This window comes from Streptopelia decaocto, assembly GCF_964273445.1.
Source record: "Streptopelia decaocto genome assembly, chromosome: 19".
NCBI lineage: Eukaryota > Metazoa > Chordata > Aves > Columbiformes > Columbidae > Streptopelia > Streptopelia decaocto.
The window spans coordinates 1,817,455-1,843,211 of NC_138674.1; the positions used below are offsets into that span (position 1 = coordinate 1,817,455).

The following is a 25,757-nucleotide window of genomic DNA, read 5'->3' on the forward strand; positions in this document are numbered from 1 at the left end:
GCTCAAATATGTCTTAGAAATGCAGAATAAGATGAGTTTTTTAAGGTTTTTGGATTGGGAAATGTGAAGCCAAGTTTTCCCAATAGTTCCCTCTGTTAGCAACCAGGTGTTTTTAATTTGTTCAGTGATGAACTGGGATGTTTCCGGAGGTGAGAACTCACGGTTTTTGGAACGGGCACACTCAAGGTCCTGCTGCAGGATATTAAGTGGCACGAGCGAGTCCCGCACCGTGTTGGATGCGCCGGTGAGGGTGTAACAGGACAGTTTTGGAAGCACTTGCTGCCCGTGGGTTCTGAATCAGCGTATGATAAATTAACCGCTTTGTAACGCTGATATTCTCCATCCGCTGCAAATTCAGGGCTCGTTTTCCCCTCGTTTCAGCCCAGTTTCTTTGGTGTTGTGTAACTGCTGAATTTGCCCCATTCTCTGCGAGGGAACTTTACCCGCAGCGGAGTTTTAGCTCCTTAATACCACTGTAATGTCTTGTAGCTTTTTATTAAATACAGGCCGCTTAATTTCATGCTTGGAATAACCCATTTGACAGTTTAAAGGAGTGTTTCTGTAGGGGAAACAACTCTCTTGTTGGTTTAATATTAAAAAAGAATGGGGAAGGATAATGCGAGGGGCTGGGATGGTTGCGTGTAAAACCTTTGCATATCCCAGATCTGCGTAATAATTTCTAATAGCTGATGCTAATGCAAAAGAATTGCAACCTCACTACCGGAAAGTGGAAGCAGCTGCGTTACATCTTGCTGGTCCAAATTAAATCTCTAGGACGCCGGTTGGCTATAGACTCATTATTGCTGCCTTCGCGTGCTGTGCGGATCCAGGGAGCCGCTGGGTGATGGGGAGAGGGCTGTGAGAGATGGGGACGGTCTTAAATGTGCTGGTTGTGGTACTGCCTTTCATTAGAGCTGTTTTTTCTTGCAGGTCCCCTGTGCTGTGGCAATTAACACCGTGCCTGGGAGAACGAGCGGCCACGGTGCAGCATCCTCCATGGAAAAGGGGATTTTTGTGGAATGGCTTTTCCATGTATCATCCTGGAAGTCTGATCCTTATCTCTCGGCACCATCTCTGTCCTCGCATCCCTCCCCGGGGCTGATTATTCATATTGAAACGGAATAAGCTGCAGTGTCGTGCTGAGCTTTGGCACTGGGGAGGCGCTTGGCTGCCTCATCCCAAGAGGTGAGTCAGCTCTGTGCGGCTGGTCCCGAACACGGCCGGGAAACGTGGGATCAGCGCAAAGCCTGGGTCCATCTGAGCCGCGGGCATCATTTTCCCCAATCCAATAATGCTTTACACAACCTATTTCTCAGGTGGCTTTAATCACACATGCATGAGAAATAACGAGAGATACAAACGGTGAATCCGTCACCTAAAAATTCCCATTTTCGCTCTTTGTTTCGCGATGCGGACAGTCTGTGCTGGCGATCGCTCTCTGATCGTGCCTGTCCTGGCGATCGCTCTCCGATGGCGATGCGGTCAAAGCTCAGCACCCACGTTGGCTTTTTTTAGCTTCCATTTTTGGGCCGAAGGCTCGAAGAAGAAGGAGACGGGCGAGATGAGAGCGCAGGCGCCAGCCAGGAGGAAGGAGCAGACGTACGTCTGGGTGTAGTCGTACAGCCACCCTGCGGGAGAAGAGATTCTGATTAAAGCGCTGGGATTTTTCTCATCATTTTGGGAGGTGGGCGGCAAGCAAAGGATGTGTGTTCTCATTTAAGAATTCCTCAGATATTTTAAGTTCTCTTAACTCCTCGTGTGCCTGTTGCTGGGCAGCATTTACGTGGAAACTTAGGGCTATTCCCGCTGGCCTAACAGCAAAACTTGTAGGTTTTTCTTCCCAGAACTAACGTCTGATCCTTTTAGTGCATGTGGATTTTAATTTGATCAAGTTTAATCCCTGATGTTTATTCCCATTTAAATGAATGGGCCCAAAGCAGCTGCGGCAGCAGATGGAAGGTCCTGCGTGCACGTGTTGGCGTTCGCAACATCTGGGCTGCAAACTCCGCTCCTCCCGCTCCGGTGCGGAGCAGACCCGGCTCAGCACACCCTGTCCAGCCCACAGACCCCGGCCCAGGCTCACGACTCATGAATCCGCGAGGGGGCAGGTTGCCTTTTCAAATGACCTCAAAGTGGCTGGTTTAGCTACAGCATCTCACGTCTAGACAATCATTTTAAACGTGGGTAATTCCTTGGAAACTACACAAAGTGATGGGGCTGCTTTGCTTTCTGGTTTTTTCCCTTTTTTCTTTTCCAGGCACTTTCTGTTGGTTTGTGCCTTTCCCGGGGCCATTCCGGGTGTTCCTGGTCCAGGGCCGTGAGCCTCGGCGGGTCCCGCGGCGCTGGAGCCGTGACCCCGATGGTTTGTGGGGTGGTTTATTATCCAAGGCGGGATGTGGGGTTTTTGCCATCTGAAAACCTCTGCGATATGGACAGGAGAAGGATGCTCAGGTTTGTAAGTTGTACCGGACAGAGAGCCCCAGTTGAGCTCCGATTTATTTAAATTACTTTAAAATAACCATCAGGATCTTTAATTTTTCGGGGTTTGGGGGTTTTTGGTTGGTTGGTTGGGCTCTTTGGTTTTGTTTTTCCAGCGGTGCTGGCGGACGAGGAGCCACGAAGGAGCCTCCAAACTGCTCACCATGGGCTTTCCCTCGGACTCACTGCCTCCGCAATTAAGGGCTTCTAATTAAACACATTTGCAGGTAAATCACCTTTTCTGTTGTATTGCAATGAGGCTTTGTTCTAGTGTGCCAGATAAGCATTTTTAACCCATTCTCAGTACACCTTGTGTTTCACTGCATTAAAAATACTTGAGTTTTTCAAACTTGTAGCTCTAAAGTCCAGGTTTTGGGGAGTCGGAGGCACCAAACCCCGGGGTCTCACACAGCATTTCAATCCTGTTCTATACTCTGCAAGGAGCAGATGCTTTTGGACACTTAATCAGTAACTCTTGCACATATTCAGTGTCTATGCCTAACACAGCCGTCTTGGAAGAGAATTAATCTTGAATCACTAATTGAGACCCTGCACTCTGAATCTGTTCCTCTCACTTCAGCTCCAGCGAGACGGATCAGCGCGGGTTTTGCTGCTTGGCTCCATTTGGCCTTTATTTGCCCCACCAGCATTAAAAAGACTGATTTCCATGGGAGGCTTTTTGCGGGAAACCTGCTTGCTTTACAAAATCCCCAAGAGTTCGCGCGGTGACTTATTAGCGCTTTCAGAAACCAAAAGGTTCCCCATTAGCAAAAAGATATTGGAAGCGGCTGAAAGCGTAACCGCTACCTTAGCACGTATGATGCATGGATAAGAGCGAGCCGAATTATTTAGTGTTTCTCATAGTGTACGTAACTGCGCTGGGGAATTTACTGCGATGGTTGGGATTGCTGGACGTATATCTTGTGGCAGCAGAGGGGACGGTATGTGCTGTAGGTTGTGTATCACCGTGACAGGTAAAGCACGCTCAAAATTGCATTCGCATACAGAGTTTTGCCAACCTAGAAATAACTGATTAGAGAAATCAATATTTTGTAACATGCGGCGTTGCCGAAACGTTGCAGGAGTTGGGATTTACAGAGGCGATAAATGAAGAAGCAGCTGCCGGGTTTATTCCGTGTTCAGGACACGTTTGCTGGGTGAGGGACGGGATGTTGTTCACGCTGATATTTGACTTTGGAGCGTGTTGGAGTTTGTTTGCACCCTGGGGAGCGCTCAGATGCTGGTTCCAGCTGTCAGGTTTGCCTAAGGGGGCGTCAGGGATAGGAAAAGCTGTACTGGCCAGGGCGTTGGAGAACAAGTCCCTCGCTTGTGAGCTGAGACTAGAGATTCACTTTTAAGCGCTTAAATGTGCCAAATAGCCCAAACCGCCTTGGTTTTGGGGCAGAGGCCCAGTTCTTGTGGCTGAGCTGCGTCATCTTCCAAAGCAGAGACTAGTGAGACCCCTGGTGTCCCAGCGCAGGGCCCGTCCGTGCGTTACCTCCTCCCCTCCCACTTCAGGGTTATGACCCACGGGGGGAAATCCACGGTAGAAAAACCCAGCCGTGCTCAGGCTTCGAATGTCCACACAGGGTTTCGCCTCCTTTTTCCACACGCAGCCGTCAAACTAACGGTTGGGTTTTGCAAATTCGCGAGCGAAATATTCCCCGCGTGCAAAGACGAGTTTCTGATACGTGTTTGATTTTGTTTGTTTGCTTTCCCACTTGGGCAGGAGGGTGAGCACCAGCTGTTCCATCCTTGGGGGTCCACGGTGGGTGTATATCCCATGTATACCTTATGGATATCCCCTATATACATTACGTATATCCCATGTATACGTTACCTGCGAGTGGGGGTCCCCCCGCGGCTGCGATCCCAGCAAAGAAAGCAGCAAACCCCAAGTAGCTATGGAGATTTTCCACCCCCACGAGATCCACCTGCGTGTAAAAGCAAACGGGGAGTTATTACAAGCACAAGAGATTTATGATCTTCTTTGTCCTGAGGAGTTTCCTCCTCAGCTGCAGTTTTGAAAGGATCCTGCACCTTTAGGTCTGATCCAGCCTGGAATTCGCTCACCTCCCCAAGTCCAGCGTGGAAATGATGAGGATCTGAGATGCTTTTCTGCATCTCCCCAAACCAGTAACGCTGCCCAGACTTTGAGGAAAACGTGTTGAACTCTGAATTCCTTCCCAGAAAGAAACGTCCCATTATAAGCAGAGAATAGTTTGGGTTGGAAGGGACCTTCAGGGGTTGTCTAGTCCAACCCCAAAAGCCAGAAAATTGTCAACATTCAAAAAATAATGGTGTCTCCTTATCCTGTTGTAACTGGTCTGTTGCAAGTAATGCTGGTGTTGCAGTAATTTTGGGGTTGGGAGGAGATGTGCACAACCCTCTGTCTTAGCGTTAGGGAGATGGGGACCAGGCCAAATCCACTTCAATTTATTACCTAAAGCAGCAATCTCCTTTAGAAACAAGGACGTGGAAGGCAATTAGCGGGGCATAAAATCATTAAAACCCAGCATTAAACACACGGTGCATGCAGCTCTGCAACAGGGTCTTCAAAGAGTTTTAGAACAGTTGGAAACGCCACGTTCATCATGGTTCTTTTCCGCAGCGTCCACTCACCAGCACGGGGAGCACCAGCGCCATGAAGCCGCCGCAGCAGCCGGCGGAGGCCACCGCGTAGGCCAGCAGCGGCGCGAAGGAGGTGGCCAGGGCACCCAGCAGGTTGGTGACGCCGGCCAGGAGCAGGTAAACCACGTGGTAATGGTATCGCTTGGTCCAGTTCTGGTCGGCGACCCAGCCCGAGAGCAGCTGGCTCAGCGTCTCCGTGATGCCTGCGGGGGGAGTTTGGCAGAACATCAATCATGACTTGATTCCTCGTTTTCGTTCTGCTGTTCCGTAAAAATTAATGTAAAATTAATGCCTTTATATTGGAAATACCTTTTTCCTTTACCTTGGTCCCTGCTAGTGCCAAGTGGGCTGTGAAAATTCAATTACGGGCTCTGAAATGCCCTTTGGTAAAACAGGGGAGATGAGCCTGCTGTCCGATCACTTTTTTCAAGACAGAGAAAAAGCAGAATATTGGGGAGAAACACACTTATGAGACTTTAATTTCTAGAAAGGATAGAAGACCAGCATGTTCTTTTAAAGGCCCAGCAAACTTTTGATACTTGGATTTCCCATTTCTCCATGTTCCCTGAAGTGGCGCTGGCTGTCAGCGGGTCCTGACCGCCTGTCCCTTCTCTGCTCAATTTAACACGTCAGATTAATTGCTGTGCTCTCCTTCCAGATTCCTTGACAGCGTCCGTCATTTCTAGGTATGACATGGCGGTATAGAAGTAAAATCTATTTTGTTTACAATAAACTATTTCACGATGACTGAGGTTGCGGACGCTTTCTTAACCCGCTGTGACTTTAGTGTTAATCCCATCAAGCCCATTGTTCTTTTTTGGGTCTGTGGGTGGTTGTTGTTTGTGTGTGGCTGGTATAATAATAATAATAATAATAATAATAATAATAATAATAATAATTATTATTATTATTATTATTATTATTATTATTAATAATTTAATGATAATGATAACGATAATAACGATAATAACAATAATAACAATAACAATAACAATAACAATAATAATAATAATAATAATAATAATAATAATAATAATAATAATAATAATAATAATAATATTTTCCCTGTGGGGGTGAATGTGCCCCATCCAAATGGCCGGGTCCAAGTTAATGTGGGTTTTTTCCCCTCCGATATTGAATTGTTCTCTCCCCGCACACATTCCCGGGTCAAACTGAAGGTCTTAAAACACCAAGTGCCTCCGGATTTCTGTGCCTCGTGGGCTGCTGCAGAGCCGGGGCCATGGTGGGGGGGCTCTAGGAGGATAGATAGCACCTATGGAATTGGAAATGCGTGGTTTTTCAGTGCACTGAGGATGGGGAAACATCCAGAACCACCCACCATGTGAGAAAGACTTTGTAGATCTATATACAGCAGCGGGGTAAAGGCTGCGAGCTCAACCTCTTCCATGCAGATTTATTCTAAGACACGTTTGGGACTATTTCTTGGCAAGATTTGTGTTGCTCTTCTTGCCTGTTCGGTACAAAGGGGTTGAAAAGCCGCTTTGCCGTACCCGCCGCCGCGATGAGGTAGGACGCGTCCATGCTGCCGATGCCCAGCGTCCGGGCTCGCGCCGCCAGGTGGAAGGTGGGCACGAAATAGGCCAAGTGGCTGAACACGAAGGACCAGGTGAAGATGGCGAAGAGGGGATCGCGCAGCGGGGACAGGTCCAGCAGGGGCTGGGCTTTCTCCCCCCTGGCCGGCGGGAGCGATGGGCTTCCCGCAGCACAGACGTCCCTGCGGTGGGACGGGACGGGTCCCTCCGCGCCGGGACGCTCCTCCTGTGCTTCCCCGCGGGCGGTTCCATCCGAGCGTCCATCCAGGGCCTCTGGAGCCGTTTTTGGCGCTAAACACCCCCGGTTTGGGTTCTTGGCGGGGCGCCGGTGGGTGCTGCTGGGTCGCAGCAGCAGGCTGGACGGCACCAGGTTCAACATGATGCCGCCAAAAATCAGGAGGGTGCCTGAGGGAAGAGAGAAGATGCTCTTGTGCCTCGGCATGGGAAACGATCGTTCTACAACAGGGTGTAGTTCATATGGAACATGGAGAGAGCTCTGCTATAAGGAGCAGGTATCACACAGGAGCTTTTATTCCTATTTTTCTAGCTACAAGTCCCGTTTGCTGTGATGCGTGCAATGAATTCAGGGTTTGGTTTGTTTGCCCTCATTAGAAGCCCGTTTCACATGATGGACCTTCAAGATGGCCTGAAATGGTGCAGTAAAGACAGGGATTTTCAGTTTTGGTTTCTGAGGTCTCTGTTTTGCCTCTGACTTAACTCTAATGACTGATTAAGTGTTTAATCATTAGCAAGATGTTCCCAAACTAGCCCAGAAGAGGCAGAGTTGTTCCTCGCTGCAGCCAATTGTAGTTTTTAAAACGATCCTCTTATCCCACCCGGATTATTCTCAAACACGCTCTAAATGCTGATGGCAAACGGGAGATGATGTGCTCACCCTGCCAGCCATAAAAATCGATGAGGAACTGAGTGAAGGGCGCGATGAGGAACGTCAGCCCCATGCCGGCGCGGGCCACGGCGTTGGAGAAGCCCAACCGCGTCCTGCAGCGCTTGGCCGTCATCACCGCGGCCGCCTGGTAGAGGCAGGCGAACCCCAGACCTGCGGGAACGGGGAGAAAATAACGTGTCCCTGCCCAAAAAGTGATTTGTTTGCGTCGTGAGCTTTGGGGACTCAAAGTGGCGCCGTCCCAAGCTCGTAGTGCCCGTAGCAGAGCTGCCCTGTGGGGCGACTTTTGCTGTTGTGGTCAGTGGAGAACAAGATTGCGCGTGTGGTGGTTAGTATCTGGGGTTGTGTGTTTTTAGTAAGGGGTTTTAAAAGGGCGGGATTCATCTTGGGGCTGGGAAAACAGCAAGAGAAGGGGCTGTGGGGCCTTGGAGCAGGCTGCCCAGGGCAGTGGTGGAGTCACCATCCCTGGAGGGTTGGACAGACAGACATGAGGTTCTCAGGACATGGGCAGTAATGGGTTGGGGAATGGGTGGACTCAATGATCTTGAGATCTTGATGATCTCTTCCAACCAAAATGATTTTCTGCTTTTATGTTAATTGGATCTAGTGTGTTGAAACTGGTATTTTATGCTCCTGAGCCTGAAGCTTTGGGGTTCCACACAGTGTCTCGTAGAAGGGAGCTGGGGATGGTTTCCTATGGAAGGACCTGCCCGGTTTAGCATTAAAGGAGCTGCTTTTGCTCATGGTGCACGGGAAAATCGCTGCCCGACCGTGGGTCGCACTCACCCAGCAGCAGCCCCATGGAGACGCAGAGGAAGGGGACGCTGGCGGCCTGGGTGCTCAGCAGGCAGCCCCCGCTGACCAGCCCGGCCCCGACGACGGACGTGGGGCGCTCGCCCAGCCTCCTGCAGACCACGGCCACCAGCGGGGCTGCAACGGAAAGCGGAGGGGGGGATCTGGGGCTGAAGGTGCCAAACGGCGCTTCGCAGGGTTTGGGGACTTGTATTGGGGTCATTGCATCCGGTGCCCCAGTCCAGGTGCCGCCCGAGGAGGGACAGAGGGACGTGAGACATTCAGGGTGGGTTCATGTGCCCAGAGACCTTGTCTGGTACCCTGGGAGCTCGGGGGACGGGGCAGGGGAAGGAGTCAAAGCCCACAGGTTCAGATGTCCCGAACCTGCTTGCTGATGCACTCCCTGCTCAGCAGCTGGAATTATTCAGCTACTGGCTTGTTTGGAGGCCGTAATATCGGTGTTAAGATGAGGCTTTGCTCTGAATATAGATAATAAACCTGCTACAGCGGATTCCCGTCCTTGGGCCTGTGTGGGTACCAGCCGCCCATCGCCCCTCACCCTGGCGTTGGGCACCACCGAACAGAGTCTGGTCCGTCCTCTGACACCCACCCTGAGATACTGATCACATCGATCAGATCCCTCTCAGCTTCTCTTCTCCAGCCTTTCCACATCAGAAGATGCTCCAGACCCCTCAGCATCTTTGTGTCCCTCCGCTGGTCTCCCCAGTAATTCCTCGTCCTTCTGAAACCGGGAGCCCCCGATATCACAGCTTTAGGTTGCGGAGCTGTCCCCGTCCCCGCCGCTCACCTCCGAGGAAGCGCAGGGAGGACATGATGGAGCCGACCCAGCTGACCTGCTCGGAGGAGCCTCCCACCTCCTCTTGGAAAGCCACGAAGAAAATCCCGAACGTCTTGAGCATCCCCATGACGAGGACGTTGACCTGAGGTGGGAGCAGACGCGGGTGAGACGGCACAGGGGTCAGGCGGGAGGAAAAGCTTCTCCTGCTGCTTTCTATGTGTGGGCGATTCGTTGTGTTGGGGGAGAAAGAGAGTGGGACATGTTCGCTAATGGGAAAAGGAGCAAAGTAACACTAGAGCCTGACTCTTGTAGGTTTTGTTTTCTCTGTAAGTTGTTTTTTAATGCTACAAAATAATCTGGATGGGTGTCAGCACGCTGAAGATCGCTGGCAGAGATGGGTGCTGAGCGGGTCCCAGGCTGGCGCTGCCGCGGGGACAAAGGACGGTTTATGGCCTTAATTTTAGCTCCCTCCCTCCTCCCCAGCCGCGGGTGGTTAATGATCGGCAGCGAGTTAATTTGGATGCAGTGGGAGAGGGGAAAGGTTTCCTGCCCTTCCCACCCGGGGATGGCGTTGTCTTCAACCCCAGTGGGAGGATGGTGTGTGGCATTAGAGCCTGTAGCATGGAGAATTAGTGCCTTGGAGTGCTGTGGAGGTGCCCGGAGAGAGCGTGTGGGTGCTGCCCGCACCCCGTGCTGCTCCTGGGCACCCACCTGGACCCCACGATGGCGTCTCACCCTTAATGAAGGTACGAGACACCCTCTGGGGTTTAACCCCCCAGGGCTGCTGTGTGTGAGTAGGGAAACATCATTTCATCATCACAAACCACCTCTGGGCTGCAGGGTGGGCACCTCCGCCGCCGTTTCCAGGTGCTGTTTGGGGGGCCGGGGTGTCTGTGCTCAGCCAGCAGGACGGGGGGGAGTTTTGCCCGGTGTGTTCAGCCCGGCCCGGCCCCCGCTCTATCCGAGCGAGACTCCAGAGTCTGCGCCAGCTCCGGGAGGGCTCGGGTGGGATTTTGTGCTCACCAGGAAGAAGTGGAACACGACTCCCCACGCGCACCCTCCGGCCGCGCTGCCCGGGCTCTTCCCGGCTGCCGGCGCCTCCGCCTCTTCCTCCTTCCTTTCCCCTGGAAATGAGAATTTTGGGACACGTTAACACTTTGCTCTGTTGCTGTTTCAATTTACCTGCAAAAACTGCCCCCTCGGAAGCACCAGCTGCCTTGGAGCCCGTTGGCTTTGCTGCTAACGAGGTGGTCAGCAGTATCTCGCCTTCAACTTCTGAGGGTGAGTGACGCTTTTATCAACCTCTTTGCCAACAGAAGTTACGTTGCACATTATCACTGCCTGCAAACAGTTTAATGACCTTTCTCTTTCCCACCAAATCACTGTAACCACCGAAGCACTAAGGGATTTTACGTGACAAGCACTTTGCTGACTCTTTAGAGCGATAGTTTGGTTGGTTTGCGCCAGACGTCGCGGGTTCACCGTCTCTGTCCACCTTGGAGCTCCCATGGGAAGCTCCCCCGTTCCCATCCCGCTCTGCTCATCTCCCTCCCCTCACCCGTCCCGCAGCTCGGGATCCTGCCCGCTGGAGCAGCTGGACCTGATCAGGGCCGATGAACCTGAAACTTTTCCTTTTCCTTACCGCCTTGCTGCTGCATGCTGGAAAATCCTCCCCGAAACAGCCGCTTGCAAAGAGGAATCGTCTCTTCATTTGCTCCAGAGACTAAATCCCCCCTCCCTGACTTGACACCCCGAACTCTGGCCCTTCATTTGCCTCCGCTGATGACGATGGTGTCTGTCCTTCCTGACCAGCCCCCAAGCGGGACATGGAGCCGCTAGCGCTGGGTGGTTGGAGCCCATCCTGCTCCTCCTCCTCCTCCTCCTCCTCCTCCTCCTCCCCGGCCGCAGAGCCCGGCTTGCAGGGCCCCAAGGCCAGGAGTCCCTCCCCTTCCCCAGCAGGAAACCTGCGGCTTTTGGAGCAGAAATCCTGTTGGGAGGAAAGAGGAGGGGAAGCCTGCGAGGGTTTGAGCTCCAGGCCCTGGGTGTTGCCGGAGTGGAGCAGAGCAGTAGGTGGCAACAGGGACTTAAGCCGAGCCTGGGGCCGCTGGCGGCTGCAGGGCAGCACAGCCCCAGCCCTGCCCGTCCTGCGTGGCCCTTGGCCCGGTAACCTGCGTTTAGTTATTGGAGTTCAGAGAATGGCAACGGAACTGGTGAAGGGGCTGGAGCACAAGACACAACATCTCAAAGGAGCTGGGGATGCTTTACTATGGAAGGAGCTGCTCGGTTTAACATTAAATGAGCTGCTTTTACGCAGGAAAATCGCTGCCCAGCAGCCAGCAGGCACGTTCAGGTTTGAACTTCAATCCAAGGCGCAGGAAGCAAGTAACTCCCGCACAGAACGTTTAACTAGAGGAGGCTAAACATTTCCTAGGAGAAATTCCTTGGAAAGTCTTTGTACCTTTTCTTCTAGGGGAGCCTCCATATATTCAAGTCTTGGTGCATTATTCTGTTTCTCTAGAGATATGCTAATGAAGAAGGGACAGGGAGAAGTCACCTCACTTTGTTTAGCAACAAGGCAAAGCATCAGGCAACAGTTTTCCCAGCAAAGAGAAGCCAAGGCTTATTTTTCCAGGGCATTTATTGATTTATCCAACAACTAAGGCCACACACACATACACCTCATAGCATGTGATCATTACACAAGCTTGCTTGTGACCCACGTTTCAGCCTCAGCAGCACAAGTGCTACAATGTGAGTTGGAGCCCCTGGTAGCTGCACAGGAGCTGTTAAGTGGAGAGCAGGAGCCTTCAGTCCAGGTTTGGTTACTAGAAGCACGTTCGGCGCTGGAGCAGCAGAGGAGAGCGGCTGTCGGGTGAGGAGGAGCTGGGCCGGAGCGGGGGGTGCAGCGCGGTGCAGGTTCCCCAGGGTCAGGATGCCAACTTGTGCACTGCCACAGTGATGCTGTCGTGCTTCTGGATCATGATATTCCTAGAACACAAAAAGTGCTGAGGCAGCTGAGAATCACAGAATGACAGGATGGTTCGGGTTGAAGGGACCTTCACCCAGTGCCCCCCCTGCCATGGGCAGGGACATCTGCACCAGCTCAGGTTGCTCAGAGCCCCGTCCAGCCTGGCCTGGGATGTCTCAGGGATGGTTCATCCACCACCTCTCTGGGAACCTGGGCCAGGCTCTCACCGCCCTCAGGGTCTCCCCTCTCTCGGGACGGACGCTCACCCGCTGTCCGACTCCAGGCACACCACGGGCGTATCGGTCGGGTCGGAGGTGAGCTTGGCCGCTTGCTGGGCGAGGACGGAGATGATCCCGGCGTGCTCATCCGAGAGGGTTCCCCGGCCTGCGACAGGTAGAGATGTTGGCTGAAGCCACATGCGCCGGGACGGTGCAGCCTCCCCCGGGCCAAAGCGGCCGCTCCTGCCCTGGCCCATTCACCTCCCCTGAGGGCTGAAACAGCTTCTCCCCTAATTGCCCTCAAAACACCAGACCCCTGAATTTCAGTGGCAGGAAGAGCTGGCTCCAGTTTCCTCCAGTGTGTGTGCAGGAAGCCGGGTACCATGGGCTCACAGATGGTTTGGGTTGGAGGAACCTCCCCAGTGCCCCCCCTGCCATGACAGGGACATCTGCACCAGCTCAGGGTGCTCAGAGCCCCGTCCAGCCTGGCCTGGGATGTCTCAGGGATGGTTCATCCTCCACCTCTCTGGGTATCTGGGCCAGGCTCTCACCACCCTCAGGGGCACAAATTCCTCCCCCATGGCCCCACTCGCTCTGGACGCTCAGCCCCATACCCCTCCCCCTCACCTGGAGAGTTTTGCTGTGGGTCCCGCTGCCTCCCCCCGGCCCCGGGCGCCCTGGGAGGCCCAGCAGGCCCCGCTGGCCCCGCCCCGCGGTGCTCGGTTACTTACAGCCCAGGTTGAGCCCCTGCGAGTCGGTGCAGAGAACGCCCACCACGGACGGGCTCTTCATGCTGCGGGGGAGACAGCGGCCGTGAGCGCCGGGCCCGCCCCCCGCCAGGCCCCAGGCGGCCCGGGCCCCGCTCCCCGCTCCCCCCACGCCGGTGCGGCACGGCCAGCCCTGCCCCTGTCCCCCGCGTCCCCCCCGGCCCGTACGTGTCCTCCAGGTGCTGCTCCAGCGTCCCCTCCATGCCGCCGGGCACCCCTTCACTTCCGCCCTACTCGGCCGCTCCTGGCAGCGGCGTCACCCACGTGACGCGCGGGGACGGCGCCTGCGCGGGGCCAAAAAGTTTCGCGGCGCGAAGGCGCCTGCGCAGCCTCGTCGGGAGCATCGCGGGTGCACCCCCAAAACCGCTCCCGTCCCTGGGAGCTCCCGGGGCTCCGTGCAGTGCGGCACCCACTGCGGGCTCACGTATGCCCTCATTTGGGGGGGGGAGCTGCAAATGCCGACCCCGCACCCCCCGCTCTCTAAACCAACCCCCCTGGGCGGCCCTTTTCCCACAGAGCACGTGGCACAGCTGCCATTCTTGGGTTATTTTTCCTCTCTTTTCTCCGCATTTATACTCCTGAGTGTGGTTTATTAGCGGTTTCCCCTCCTCCCCGTTCAGGATTTGCATGGCAAAATGAAATTCGAGTGGTGGATTAATGGGGGGGCCCCCACACACCCTCCCCAGCCAGAGCATCCTCTGGACCACAGTGAGGGATGCAGGGACATGGGGACCACGGGCTGGAGCCCAATATCCGCAGCAAGAAGAGTCACACTGGACTGGTGCGTGCGGTGCTGGGGGGGTCAGGACCCCCACCCCATTCCCACAGAGCAGAGAGGTGCTAAAAGGGATGCTCAGCCCGGCTCCGCTGCAAGGAGCCCCCCCAAAAACCGAGCCCCACCGAGAGTGGGAGGTAATTTATGGCGGGCGCATCGCGGAGCTCGTTGACGCTAATAAGGTGCCGGCTGAATCCGTTCCCGGCTGCGCCCGGTGATAGATCTCGGCTTGTCAGGTCAGAAAATTAAAATGTTATTGATGGGGGAAGCGAAGTGCAGCAGGATTTTATTATTTGTTATTTTATTTTTTCGTATTTTATTGATGTTTCTTCCTCCTCAAGTCAAGCGGGGAGCTGTCTCGGGCAGCACCCCGATCCTGCACGCCCGGGGGCTCCCCACTGCCTTACTGGGTGACTTGGCATTACTTATGTTGTTTTAATGATTATTTTCCCCCCACCCTAGGTAGCAACACAGGACAAAGGTACAAATATTCCCCCGCACGGCTGGGTCCACATCCCCGCCAGCATCTCAGCACAACTCCCCTCCACCAGCGGCTCGTGGGCCGTTCCCAGCTGCACGGTTTCTGACCGGGAAGGTTTTTGGGGGAGTTGGGATTAATTAATTCAAGCCCAGGTGGAGGAGACTTGAGAGAAGCAGCAGAACAGCTGCCACATCAAAAGAAGTGCTGCTCTCCGGGCAGGGAAATGCCTGGGCTATTTTTAACTAATTAAATAGATGATTTAGCACTGGACTGATACTCTACAAAAGAAGTTCAACAGAAAAGGCCCATTAAGCCACGTGGCTCTGATCAAACCCTGATTTCAAGCCCCAGCCCATCACTTCGGGCCATGTTTTCCCCCCTGGGGCTGAGCCCCCCGGCTGCTCCTGGTCCCTAATTTGCCCCCATGGACCAGATCTGCTGAACACGCTCCATCCCCTTGACAGAATTTTGGGGCTGTGGCTCCTCCTGACTGGGAGAATCCCCAAAATCAGACTCAAGGGTGGTTATTCCTCAGTGAGAAAAGCCAGAAGAGACTGAATTCAAAGTGCTGGTGGGGAGCTCTGGTAGCCCAGCTTCATCCTGGGGGTCCTGGCTGGATCCAGCACCAAGTGTTGGTATTTAAACTTTTATTATCGATATATTTATTTGTAAATTGCTGGACTCCCAAAGGGCTGCATGGGAGGAGGTGACGGGTGACACGCAGCCCCAGCTCTATGACGATGTCGCATGGCAGAGGCGGCAGAGATTTCTTGCTCCTTTTCCCCCGAGCACATTGGGATGTTGTCCCTTCCATCCCCTCAGCATGTAGAAATTGAAAAAGAAGCCGATAATTCCAGCTTTTCCTGCCTTTTTAGCCTCTTCAGCAACCCCTGCTCTTATTCCCTTATGCTCGCAGCAGATGCACCAAACGCGATTTGAGGTATAGCGGATATACATCAAGCCATAAATCAACATTAAATGCAAATACAAACACACCATCATTACTGAAAGAGATGTTATTCCCTCTCTGCCTTCTTTGATTCTCAGAAACAGATGCAGCCGAGTCTTTATTTCTACAGGATATTTATCACAGAGCCACATTATTACACATTGTGCTCTTACGAGCCGAGAAGTAGCAAGGTAACTTTGTTAGTGTGTTTTCTTTTAGCTAAATAATCACAAATTCTTAATTAACTTCTTAAGTACACCTGTCAGGGATAAACACAGACATAGAGGTGCGGTTGGAAAATCCAGCTGTGTTGGCTTAGCTGAAAAATAACCCCGGGACACGGTGTGGGTGGGAGAGGTGGGATCTTCTCCCTTCCTCGGTGGTTCATTGGTATTTTTTTAATACCATTAGAGATTCAGGTCTCATCTGCGTGTTGTGAGCTCATCGGGGAAGACACGGCGCCCGGGGTGGCGGCGCTGGGGGGTTATATAGGGCGGGAGGTGCGGGGCTGCTGCAGAGCGGCAGAGACCATGGGCTGGATCCTGCAAACCCTCCTCCTGCTCCTGCTCGTCACCCCCGGGCCCGGCGCCGTCATCACCGGGGTGAGTGCTGATCCATCCCCAACACGGGACATTTAGCTATTTTTATTACGTTTTCCGAAATAAGGCAGGAATCGGTGGCTTTTGCTGTTTGCTTTTTAAGTGTGATTTAGTTCATTTTATTTTGGATTTTATATTGCATGTTATGTTTATTTATTGATCTATTTACCCCATTTATTACTAATTATTCTGGCACACGGATGCTGTTCCCACATCCATCTCACCTGTGTGGGAAGTCACTCCCATGAGCTGCTCATTCTGCTTCTTCCCCCAGCGCCACATCAGACCCGGCATCAGGGAAACGAGGATTTTAGGAAGTTTTCCAGAAGGGAAAAATATCACACATCCCTATGGGCACCCCCAACCCCATCACCCCCATCCAACCTCCGCCCTGCCCCAAACCTCCCCAGCTTACCCCCGAACGCGGGACCCCCTTAGCCCCGCATTGGGAGGTTACCCCAGCAGTCTGGTGTGGGCTGATTTCTGCGCTGCCCCCCAGAAGGGGCAGTGAGGTGTTCCCGGGTCCCGCTGACGCTGTCCCTGTCCCCAGGCCTGCGAGCGGGACCTGCAGTGCGGCAGCGGGACCTGCTGCGCCGTCAGCCTCTGGCTGCGGGGGCTGCGGATGTGCACCCCCCTGGGACAGGAGGGGGACGAGTGCCACCCCTTCAGCCACAAGGTACCTGGGGGGGGGACAAGGATCGGGTAAAGGGGACCGAGCTTTGGGATGGGGATGGGGGTCGGTGTCGGGGGGCTGGGGTGGGTTTGGGATGAGGCTCCGGCAGCGGCGTTGGGGTCCCCGAGCTGGTGCGGTGCAGCTGGTTCCAGCCTCTAAATGTCTTGAGCAACCTCCTGCCTGCTTGTGCCACCCAAAATCAGAGAGTCAGAGAATCGTTTTGGTTGGAAAAGACCCTCGAGATCATCGAGCCCACCCATTCCCCACCCCTGTCCCTGTCCCATGTCCTGAGAACGTCATGTCCGTCTGTCCAGCCCTCCAGGGATGGTGACTCCAGCACTGCCCTGGGCAGCCTGTTCCAATGCCCCACAGCCCTTTGGGGAAGAAATTGTTCCCAGATCCAACCTCAACCTCCCCTGGCGCAACTTGAGGCCGTTTCCTCTGCTCCTGGCGCTTGTTCCTGGGGAGCAGAGCCCGACCCCCCCTGGCTCCAAGCTCCTTTCAGGCAGTTCAGAGATCAGAAGGTCTCCCCTCAGCTCTGTTCTTGGGATGCTCGGATGTCCCGTGGGCGCTGCTGACCGTGACCGAGCCACCCAGCCCATTCATTTAAAGCAAAGCACCCCTGCGCTGCTCCAAACTGAGCTGCAAACGCTCTGCCAAGCGAGGAGAAGCCGAGTTAATGCCCAGGCGCTGCGATTTCTGTCTGACAACCAACCCCAGCGCACTGGGATCAGCCCGAAGTGCCATTTCCCTCCTCCGCGAGGATTTAGCAGCAGCATCCCGGCCGGGGGGGAGCGTCCCGCTCCCCGCTCCCGTATCGATCCTGCGAGATTTAGTGCTGCCGCAGCTTCTGCTCACACAAGGAAGGTGCGAAGGGCTTTGGAGGGATCAAAAATTAATTTCAGGCGTGTGTCTATTAAAGCTCTGAGAAGCGCCGGGGATTTTCGGTGCCAGTTGATGGCTTTCTGCCCGCAGCCGAGCCCCGACACTCCCGTCTCTCCCCAGGTCCCGTTCTTCGGGAAGCGCCAGCACCACACCTGCCCGTGTCTGCCCAACTTCATCTGCTCCAGGTTCCTCGACGGCCGCTACCGCTGCTCCCTCAACTTCAAGAACATCGATTTTTAGGGCGGTGCCGCCGGCTGCCCGTCCCTGAGCCCCCCGCGCCCATTTCTTCCCCTCTCCCGCAGCCGCCGGGTACTTTGCATCTTAAAAGTGCTTTTCTAAGTGTTGCTATAAGCTCTGTGTTATATGGGGAAACTGAGGCACGCTCAGGCCAAGCTGCTCCAAGGTCTGGCTTAGCAAAGCTCTGCCCCAGCCCCAAGCAGGACGCGGCTCCAGCGGAGGAACGGAGTGAAGGGGAGTGTGCGTGGCAAACGTTTGTGGCCTCAAAAATCCCTTTCCCAAGGTGTTCTGTGCATGTCGTGGCTGCCACCGGCCGCCTGTCACCTCCCTGCTGTATTTTATACACTAAAAATCAACTGGGATGCAATCTGGGAAGAGCAAAAGTGGGTTTTATCCTGGCACACGATAAAATCTGCGATGTAAAGATGAGCAGCATCATTTATCTACCAAAGCCTCCCCAAAGCTGAGCCCAGTTGTGCGGGTGGTGGCGGAGACTCGACTTTAATTGATTTTTACTTGTGCGGCAGGAAAGACAAAAATCAGAGGGGCAGAAACTTCCTTTTACAGGGAGTTTTAGCAGCTTTCCCGCAATTCCTACTGCACAAACCATTTCCGTAGTAATTCCCATCATGATATTGGCCCATCATGTCTTATCGGTGTATTTAAAAAGCCTGGTGATCTAATCTCTCTTGCAACTAAAATAAATTGATATCAAGTAGCTGGGCATGGGGGGATTGAGGGATGGGTTTCCCCAAAGTTCAAGCACCACAATGTGTTTGGCAGCGGCCGGGGCCAGATGTGGCGTCTGGGATGCAGGGAAATGTTTTCCAGCTTAAACATCTGCCTGGGGTCCAGGGATTTGGGGGCCACTCGGTGTCACTTGAGTCTGAGAGGAGAACGGGGTGTTGGGGTTAATGAACTGTGCTAAGAATTAGTGCCGACACGTGCTTTTAATCCGCTTTAAAAATATATGGTGGGAAAATCCCGTATCACTTGAGCTTCCTACAGCAACCCCCAGCAATAATAAATACATAACATTAAAAATAAAATAAAAATCAACATTTACAGCAAATAAAGTCCCAGTTTCCTTTCGAGCAGAAGCAGCACTTAAAGCTTATTTTTGGGGTTTGAATGCAAGTGGTTCAGTGACCCTTGGGGTTCATTGCGGGGGGCAGCGGCACCTCCTGTGCTCCGGGCTCTCCCCATTGGGGGGTTTTGATGCTTTTTGGTGGATTTTGGTGCTATAGCGGCAGCGGTTTCTATTTCTACGGCTGTGGCAGATGCTGCATTATCGCGGAGAGCCACGTAATTCAGATTTGGCAGTCGGTGCTGAGCGAAAGCAACAAAATATTGTAAATTGGGGGAAAATAAAGCACTGCAATGACTGTGTCGATTTGTTTTATTTATTACACATCACAATGTCCTGGCGGCTTCGAACTGCAGGAGGTGACAATTTAGTGCAAAAATCACTCGATTTTGGCGTAAATCTGTAACGGGATCCCCCATGGGGAGGGAAGGCGCTCTTGCTGGATTTGGAATTGTAAATGGAAAATTGGGGCCATGCAGGCTGAGCGACTTTGCTCCCACTTGGCCCTGCGTGGTTCGACCTGCAGGTGGGCAGAAAACCCACTTTAAATCTGCTTTCAAAGTGCGTTTGGGGAAGCAAACCCCAGCAAATACATATTTTTTAAATAGTTATCGTTTATTTCATTTAAAACCGCTGTCCTGCGCTGCCACCTCGTGGCTGCGGTGCCAAGCCCGACCTGCGGCGCACGGAGTTCGGCCCTTGATTTGGGAGGGTCCTGAGCTGCAAATTGGGTGGGGAAAGGGGTTTTCTGGCAGGTTTTTATCCAGCTGAGTGTTGGCACTGGGTGTTCACAGCCTGGTTTTCCGCCGCTTTAGGATCAATGGGAAATAAGCTCTTGTGGCTGGAGGGGGTTCGTGCCTCTTGTCCTCAGCTCATGGATCCGGGGATAATAATAACACTAAAAACCCAAATCACTGCTCCTTTCTGAATGGAATTGCAAGGCGGGGGTGCTGGCACGTTGCGTAACGATCGTGTCGAACCTTCGGGAGATGAGACGCCGAGTGTAACAGATGTGGGATATAAGAGCGGATGTGTAGACGCTGCAGGAGAAACTGTGATCTTAATGTAGGCAGAAACATTAAAAACAACTGAAAAAAAGCCAAGTGGAATAGTGAAGTTGGAACAAAATGGTTTTTCTCGGAAGAAAACCTGCTGGCATTAGAGAGAACGGCAGAATGATCTGTTGCTGGTTTCTGCCATCAAATCTGCATTTTTTAGAAAGCCAGAAATGCTGTTCTACAATAAGATGAGTCGAGCTTTCGGAACTGTCAGCGCTCGTTATTCTCATTGATCTGTGCCCCGTTTGCAGCAACACGGGGCAATAAAAGCTGCAAGGCGAGGGTGGTTCATCCCTATGGCCATTTGCACACCACAAAACCCCCGAGCAGAGCATTTGTTGCACAGGAAATTCCCTTTTCCTCTCTCCACGCTCAGTTTTCCATCAGAAACCACCATGCCCTGGTCCCTTATTGGTGTCACCATGGCCGGGCTCCATCTCTCTCCTACCACCCCCACCCATCACTGCCCATCCCGCTGTGACGACAAAGTTATTGAGGCAGATCCAGCTAAATATATAACTTTTAATTTTCTTTTGCCACCTGGGGATGGTTGAGACCCCCAGATCCTGGGGGGTGGGAAGGAATGATTTTAAATGGCTTAAGAAAAGCAGGGAGCTGGACCCATCCTCACCCCGGACAGCATTTCATGTCATTTTGCCCTTTTATCTCCGCTGGTAAATGGGGGAAATCTCTGGGAAACTCCATCCTGATGCCACGGACAAAGAACAAAAACATCAAGCAGATGATGAGTATCAAATAATAAAAACCAGACTGATGGGCAAGGAAGAGAGATAAGAAAGATGGTATTTATTTGAACAGCCGCAGGAAATCAGAGATTGAAAAATGTCTAGGAAAAGAAAAAAAAAAAGCAGCAGCACATTTGGTTTAAAAATAAATAAATCCCAGCGTGCAGATGTTTTATACCTTATCCAGCCAACCCCACCCGACTCGGCCCAGTCCCCTCAGGGCCTCGAGCATCATTTTTTGGCCTTGTCTCGAGGGTAACCCCCATTGGTCTTATTGAGCGACTCCATGCTGCCGGCTCCCGTCACCACGCTGGTGAGGATCCGCTCCACCTCCCCCGGCAGAATTTGCTTCTCTTCGTTCTCCGTCTCCCGGTGGTAGAAATAGTTGAAGTTCGAGACGATGACGGGGACGGGCAGCGCGATGGTCAGCACCCCCGCGATGGCGCACAGAGTCCCCACGATCTTGCCACCCAAGGTGGTGGGACACATGTCTCCGTAGCCAACGGTCGTCATCGTGACCACGGCCCACCAGAAGCCATCGGGGATGCTGGAGAAGTGGGACTGTGGCTCATCCACTTCGGCGAAGTAGACGGCGCTGGAGAAGAGGATGACGCCGATGAAGAGGAAGAAGATGAGCAAGCCCAGCTCCCGCATGCTGGCCTTGAGGGTCTGGCCCAGGATCTGCAGCCCCTTGGAGTGCCGGGACAGCTTGAAGATCCGGAAGACCCTGACCAGGCGGATGATCCGCAGGATGGCCAAGGACATGTTCTGCTGCCCGTTGAGTTCGCTCTGCTGGATCAGCTCGGTGGTGAGCGTCACGAAGTAGGGGATGATGGACACGATGTCGATAATGTTCATGATGTTCCTGAAGAACTCGGTCTTGCTGGGACATACGATGAACCGAACGAACAGCTCGAAGGAGAACCAGATGATGCAGGCTGTCTCTATGACGAAGAAAGGGTCCGTGAAGGTGCTGTGGGCCAGCAAGGTGTCTGTCAGGTTCTTAGAAAGCTCCTGGGTGGATCTAAACTCCCGTTCCTCCCTAAACTCCGGCAAGGTCTCCATGCAGAAGATGATGATGGAGATGACAATGACCAAGACGGAGACCAAAGCCACACCCCTGGCCGCACTGGAGCTTTCAGGGTATTCAAAGAGCAGCCAAAATTGCCTGTGAAAGTCATTGGTTGGTAAGAGGGTCTCAGGGTCCTTGATGAACCCTTCATCCTCCCTGAACTGGTCCATGGCTTCATCACCCAGCTCGTAGAAGGTGATTTCATCAGCAAAGACATCGATGGGGACATTGGCCGGGCGCCGTATTTTCCCACCGGACTGGTAATAGTACAAGATCCCATCAAAACTGGGCCTGTTCCTATCGAAGAAATATTCATTCCTCATGGAGTCGAAGTAGCGCATCCTCTTTTCCGGGTCCCCAAGCAAGGTCTCAGGGAATTGGTTGAGGGTCTTGAGCCGCGTCTCAAACCTCAGCCCAGCGATGTTGATGATGACTCGTTGGTCCCCCTCATCCATGCCCACCCTCTCCCCCACCAGGTGCTCACTGAACTCAGCGGAAAACCTGGAGAAAATGGTTTCATTGTTGGCATTTTCGCTGTTGATGAGGATCCTCAGGTTGGAGAGGAGGTTGGCGCAGCTGGGATGGCCTTTCCGTGACTGCCCAGCGGGGCTGAGGTCGTTTGAATAACAGGGATCCTCCACGATCTGATCAGCGTTGTCAAAACTGACTAGTGCCACCTCCATCTCCTTCCAACTGGACACGTCCATCATACACTAATCAGATTAGCAGCATAAATCCCCGGGTCGGATGCCGGCAGCTTGTGTCTTTCCCACGCTACGAGGATCTGCAAGGGAACGGACAGAGACAGAGCTGAATTGTGCACATGTATGTCTTGGTTCAACCAAAAAGAATAAAACAAACCCAAGGTCAGAAAACCCTGCGTTTTTTAAATGAAAACATTAATTTCGTTGACTGGCAAAAGCCTTATACTTCCAGCAAGTCGTTCATCTCCAGATCCTGCAAGCCCTTTTGGCATCACCATCATCGTTACACCTCCCAAAACCATCGACAGCACCAAGGGTAAAAGGTCAGGCAGCGGCAGAGGATGGGGTGACCCTGGGTGTCCCACCCAGCCCGTCCCCAGCCCTGCAGAGCAAAGGGTCATGGCAGATATTTGCGGGTCCAGAGCTTGGAGCAGGATTTGGAGGTAGGAAACACGGGGGTCCTGCTGAGCCACTGGGAGAGCCATTGGGTCAAAGCCCAGGAGGTCCTGGGCACGTTGCAGCTGAGTCAGCCGGCATTTGGGAAGCAATTCCCAAAGTAGGGGCCATGCTGGGACTTGGGAGCCCAGCCCATGAGGAAGGCAAGGCAGGAGGAGAAGGATGTGTCCACCAGCCTTGAACAACTCCCGTGCTCTGTGTGAAGAGGGTACAAATGGGGACCCCTTGTCTTCATCCAGACTTTGGGGCGCCAGGGGCGAGGTGATGTCCTCCAGGACCTCCTAGGCCTCCTTCATGGCAGCCCTGATGTTCCCAGCCATAGGGAGAAGACGAGGACTACACACTTAGATCCCTTGGAGAGCATCACTCAGGCCACGGGTGGATTTTTCTCCCCCAGACTGACTCTGTCGGGTGCTCAACAATGGACACCAAGTCCACAAAATCCTCCTGGGCACACGTCTCCCCAACACGCCGCTGCTTTTGTACCGAACCCAAAGGAAAAGTCGAAGAGGAGCCCAGGGACGCGGCCAAGTTACAGAGCCGGGAAATTACCTGTTCTGCCTCAGGGAGAAGCACATAAAGAAATCAGAGGTTAACAGGCAAAGTTTCTGGGGAGATTTGCCCAAAAACAGCTTATAAGCAAACTCAACCCCCTGATTTATTTCCCCTCTTTACACCAGAAATACATTTTTACACGAGAAACCACGGGGAGACACGCGGAGCTGCTGCTCACCAAGGACACGCTGGTTTCCGCACCCAGCCAAGCTCAGAGAGCGAAAAAGCCCAAATGCCCTCGGCTGCCAGGAATAGCAACGCAATTGAGGCCACGTCTGCCCGGAGCAGCAGCGCTATTTATTTGGGACCGGTCCTGCCATGGGACGGTCACCGCAGGCTCCGCTTCGTGCAGCCGGGTGCTGGGAAAGGACCCATCCGCGGGCACTGAGCCGCACCGGTGCCTCGCTTTCCCTATTGGACATCAGGGTGAGCTGCAGACAAGCCACGGTTTGGTGCCTGTGGAGCAGCAGGAGGTAGGGAAAGGGATGCTGAGATAAGCCCAGCTGTGACAAAGCTCTCTTGAGTCTTTTGAGGGAAAAATAAGCATTAAAGACAATAAAAAAGTATTGAGGAGAAAAAAGGAAAAGGAAAAAAAAAAAAATAAAGGAGAAAGAAGAAGAAAGAAGGAAGAAAAAAAGGAGAAAAAGGAAAAAGAAAAACAAGTAAAAAGAAAAGAGAAAAAAGCAAAGCATTACAGAAAAAAGAAAAGCAGCGCATATCTTTTCCCTATTTTCCTTATTTTTTTCTTAATACAAACCACCAGAGATTATTTTTAAATCAGAAAAAAAGGAATCCTTTTGACCAGGAGAGCAGGAGCGTTGGGTGGTGGGTGGCGGGGGAGCCAGCTGCCCCAGCACATCTCCATCCATGGGCGACCAGAGGGACCGTGTGCCCAGGACCTTCTCCTAAAGCTGAGCGTGAAATCGCGTCCTAAGTCAGCGCCGTGAGATGATCTTGGTATTTGAAGCATTAAGCTTAACTCTTAATACCGCGCAGCGGGCAAGACGATGCCCCAGCCCTTCCTCGGTAGGATGGCTTCAACCTGAGAGTTCTGGGCACAGAAGAAACGGTGTTGTCTTGCAATCCAGCCTTGCTCCAGAGCCCCCGTGCACATCCGGCTGAGCCCCCCCGGCATTGTCCCTCCTGGGGAAACTGAGGCACGGAGCTGCGAAGGGACAGTTTGCACCTCATGGTCACCATTCGAAGTGGAACGTTGTGCTCGTCCTCCCCGGTGGGACATGGAAAAGGTGCTTTTCCGCGCTGTTTCAAGCCCTCAGGTGGCTGCCTAAGCAATGCAGGGCTCTGACTTTTCTTCCCTTCGAAGCCCCCAAAGGCGCTGTGGCTGGACCCGGCTGCCCCACGGGTCCCCAAACCCCCAGACCACCCCGTCCAACTCATTTTCAATATAGACTAAAATTAACGGTGCTGCCCGAAGCCACAAAACACCCTCCCCAAGCTTTGCAGCGCGTCCTCTGGGCTCAGCGGCAGCTTGAACTAGAAAGTTGCCTTTTTTTCCTCCTAAATCACCTAACATCTGCTTCTCGGAATCTGATTAACTAATACCCTTCAGCTGAAATCCCTGGCTGGGGAAAATAATAATAATAATAAAAAAAAGCAAGCAAGGGAGAGAGATGGCGAAAGAGAAAGGTCATTTTTGAGGGAGTTTGTGTTTTGCCCATCAGAAAGCAGTAAATTGGGACCGAGGTTTCTGCCGGCCCCTCCGCGACCATCCAGACCCCCCGTCTGCAGTTCCCCTCTGCTTCCCACCCGTCGTCCTTCCCACCCGTCGTCCTTCCATCCCCCTCGCTCTCTTGGGGTGAAAAACGGCCATTTCCAAGGTTTTTCTGGAAAACTGGAGATCTGAGCATCTCTCCCCCCATCCCACCCCAGTGCTGGGATGGGGAAGGTGATTCCTCCCGTATCCCCCCCCCCGACACCGTCACCTACGGGGACTTACCCGCACAGGGCATGGAGGTGCCAAGGCTCTCCGCATCTGGGAAGAGAGTTATTAACCACACATAGGGATGTGTAGGGAGGGAAAATAACCAAAATAATTCCAGCCATACCCTTGCAAGGTCCCTTCGGGACAACACAGACAATGTCATTTAAAAGGCTCGTCTGTATTTGGTTCAGTGTATAATTGGCAGCCGGGGACGGGCTTTGGCAGGATGCGGCGCGATTCGGAGCCTCGGTTCTGCCATCGCCCTAAAAAAAGCCGGGGGTCCATGGGAACAGGGGTTGGGGGGGTGCAGGGGACACCCCATGCCCCGCTCGTCTGGGGAGGGGGGACCCGGCCACCCACCTCCTGCCCCCACCTGCTCGTTGGGATGAGCGAGACGGGGGAGGACGTGTCCTTCTGCCCGATGTCAC

The 25,757-nt window shown here is 53.3% G+C and overlaps 4 protein-coding genes across 4 annotated transcripts; 1 reads left to right on the forward strand and 3 right to left on the reverse strand.

Annotated features, from left to right (window-relative positions):
* Positions 1–520: 520 nt before the first annotated feature.
* On the reverse strand, positions 521–10,973 carry SLC16A4 (solute carrier family 16 member 4). Its single transcript, XM_082069454.1, has 9 exons — positions 10,800–10,973; positions 10,181–10,281; positions 9,167–9,299; positions 8,353–8,496; positions 7,558–7,719; positions 6,621–7,067; positions 5,101–5,312; positions 4,319–4,412; positions 521–1,628 (listed from the first exon to the last, which is right to left on the reverse strand). Exons 1-9 carry the CDS (start codon positions 10,813–10,815, stop codon positions 1,483–1,485), a joined length of 1,455 nt encoding a protein of 484 aa, XP_081925580.1. The 5' UTR covers positions 10,816–10,973; the 3' UTR covers positions 521–1,482.
* Positions 10,974–11,777: 804 nt separating this feature from the next.
* On the reverse strand, positions 11,778–13,381 carry LAMTOR5 (late endosomal/lysosomal adaptor, MAPK and MTOR activator 5). Its single transcript, XM_082069216.1, has 4 exons — positions 13,279–13,381; positions 13,075–13,136; positions 12,392–12,509; positions 11,778–12,145 (listed from the first exon to the last, which is right to left on the reverse strand). Exons 1-4 carry the CDS (start codon positions 13,311–13,313, stop codon positions 12,085–12,087), a joined length of 276 nt encoding a protein of 91 aa, XP_081925342.1. The 5' UTR covers positions 13,314–13,381; the 3' UTR covers positions 11,778–12,084.
* A 2,420-nt stretch (positions 13,382–15,801) lies between these two features.
* Positions 15,802–17,712, forward strand: PROK1 (prokineticin 1; the record flags this gene model as incomplete). Its single annotated transcript, XM_082069456.1, has 3 exons — positions 15,802–15,917; positions 16,465–16,590; positions 17,593–17,712. Exons 1-3 carry the CDS (start codon positions 15,846–15,848, stop codon positions 17,710–17,712), a joined length of 318 nt encoding a protein of 105 aa, XP_081925582.1. The 5' UTR covers positions 15,802–15,845.
* A 3,119-nt stretch (positions 17,713–20,831) lies between these two features.
* KCNA10 (potassium voltage-gated channel subfamily A member 10) lies at positions 20,832–22,382 on the reverse strand (the record flags this gene model as incomplete). The annotated part of the gene is made up of 1 exon (XM_082069265.1): positions 20,832–22,382. The coding sequence occupies one exon, from the start codon at positions 22,380–22,382 to the stop codon at positions 20,832–20,834; it is 1,551 nt and encodes a 516-aa protein (XP_081925391.1).
* Positions 22,383–25,757: the final 3,375 nt, after the last annotated feature.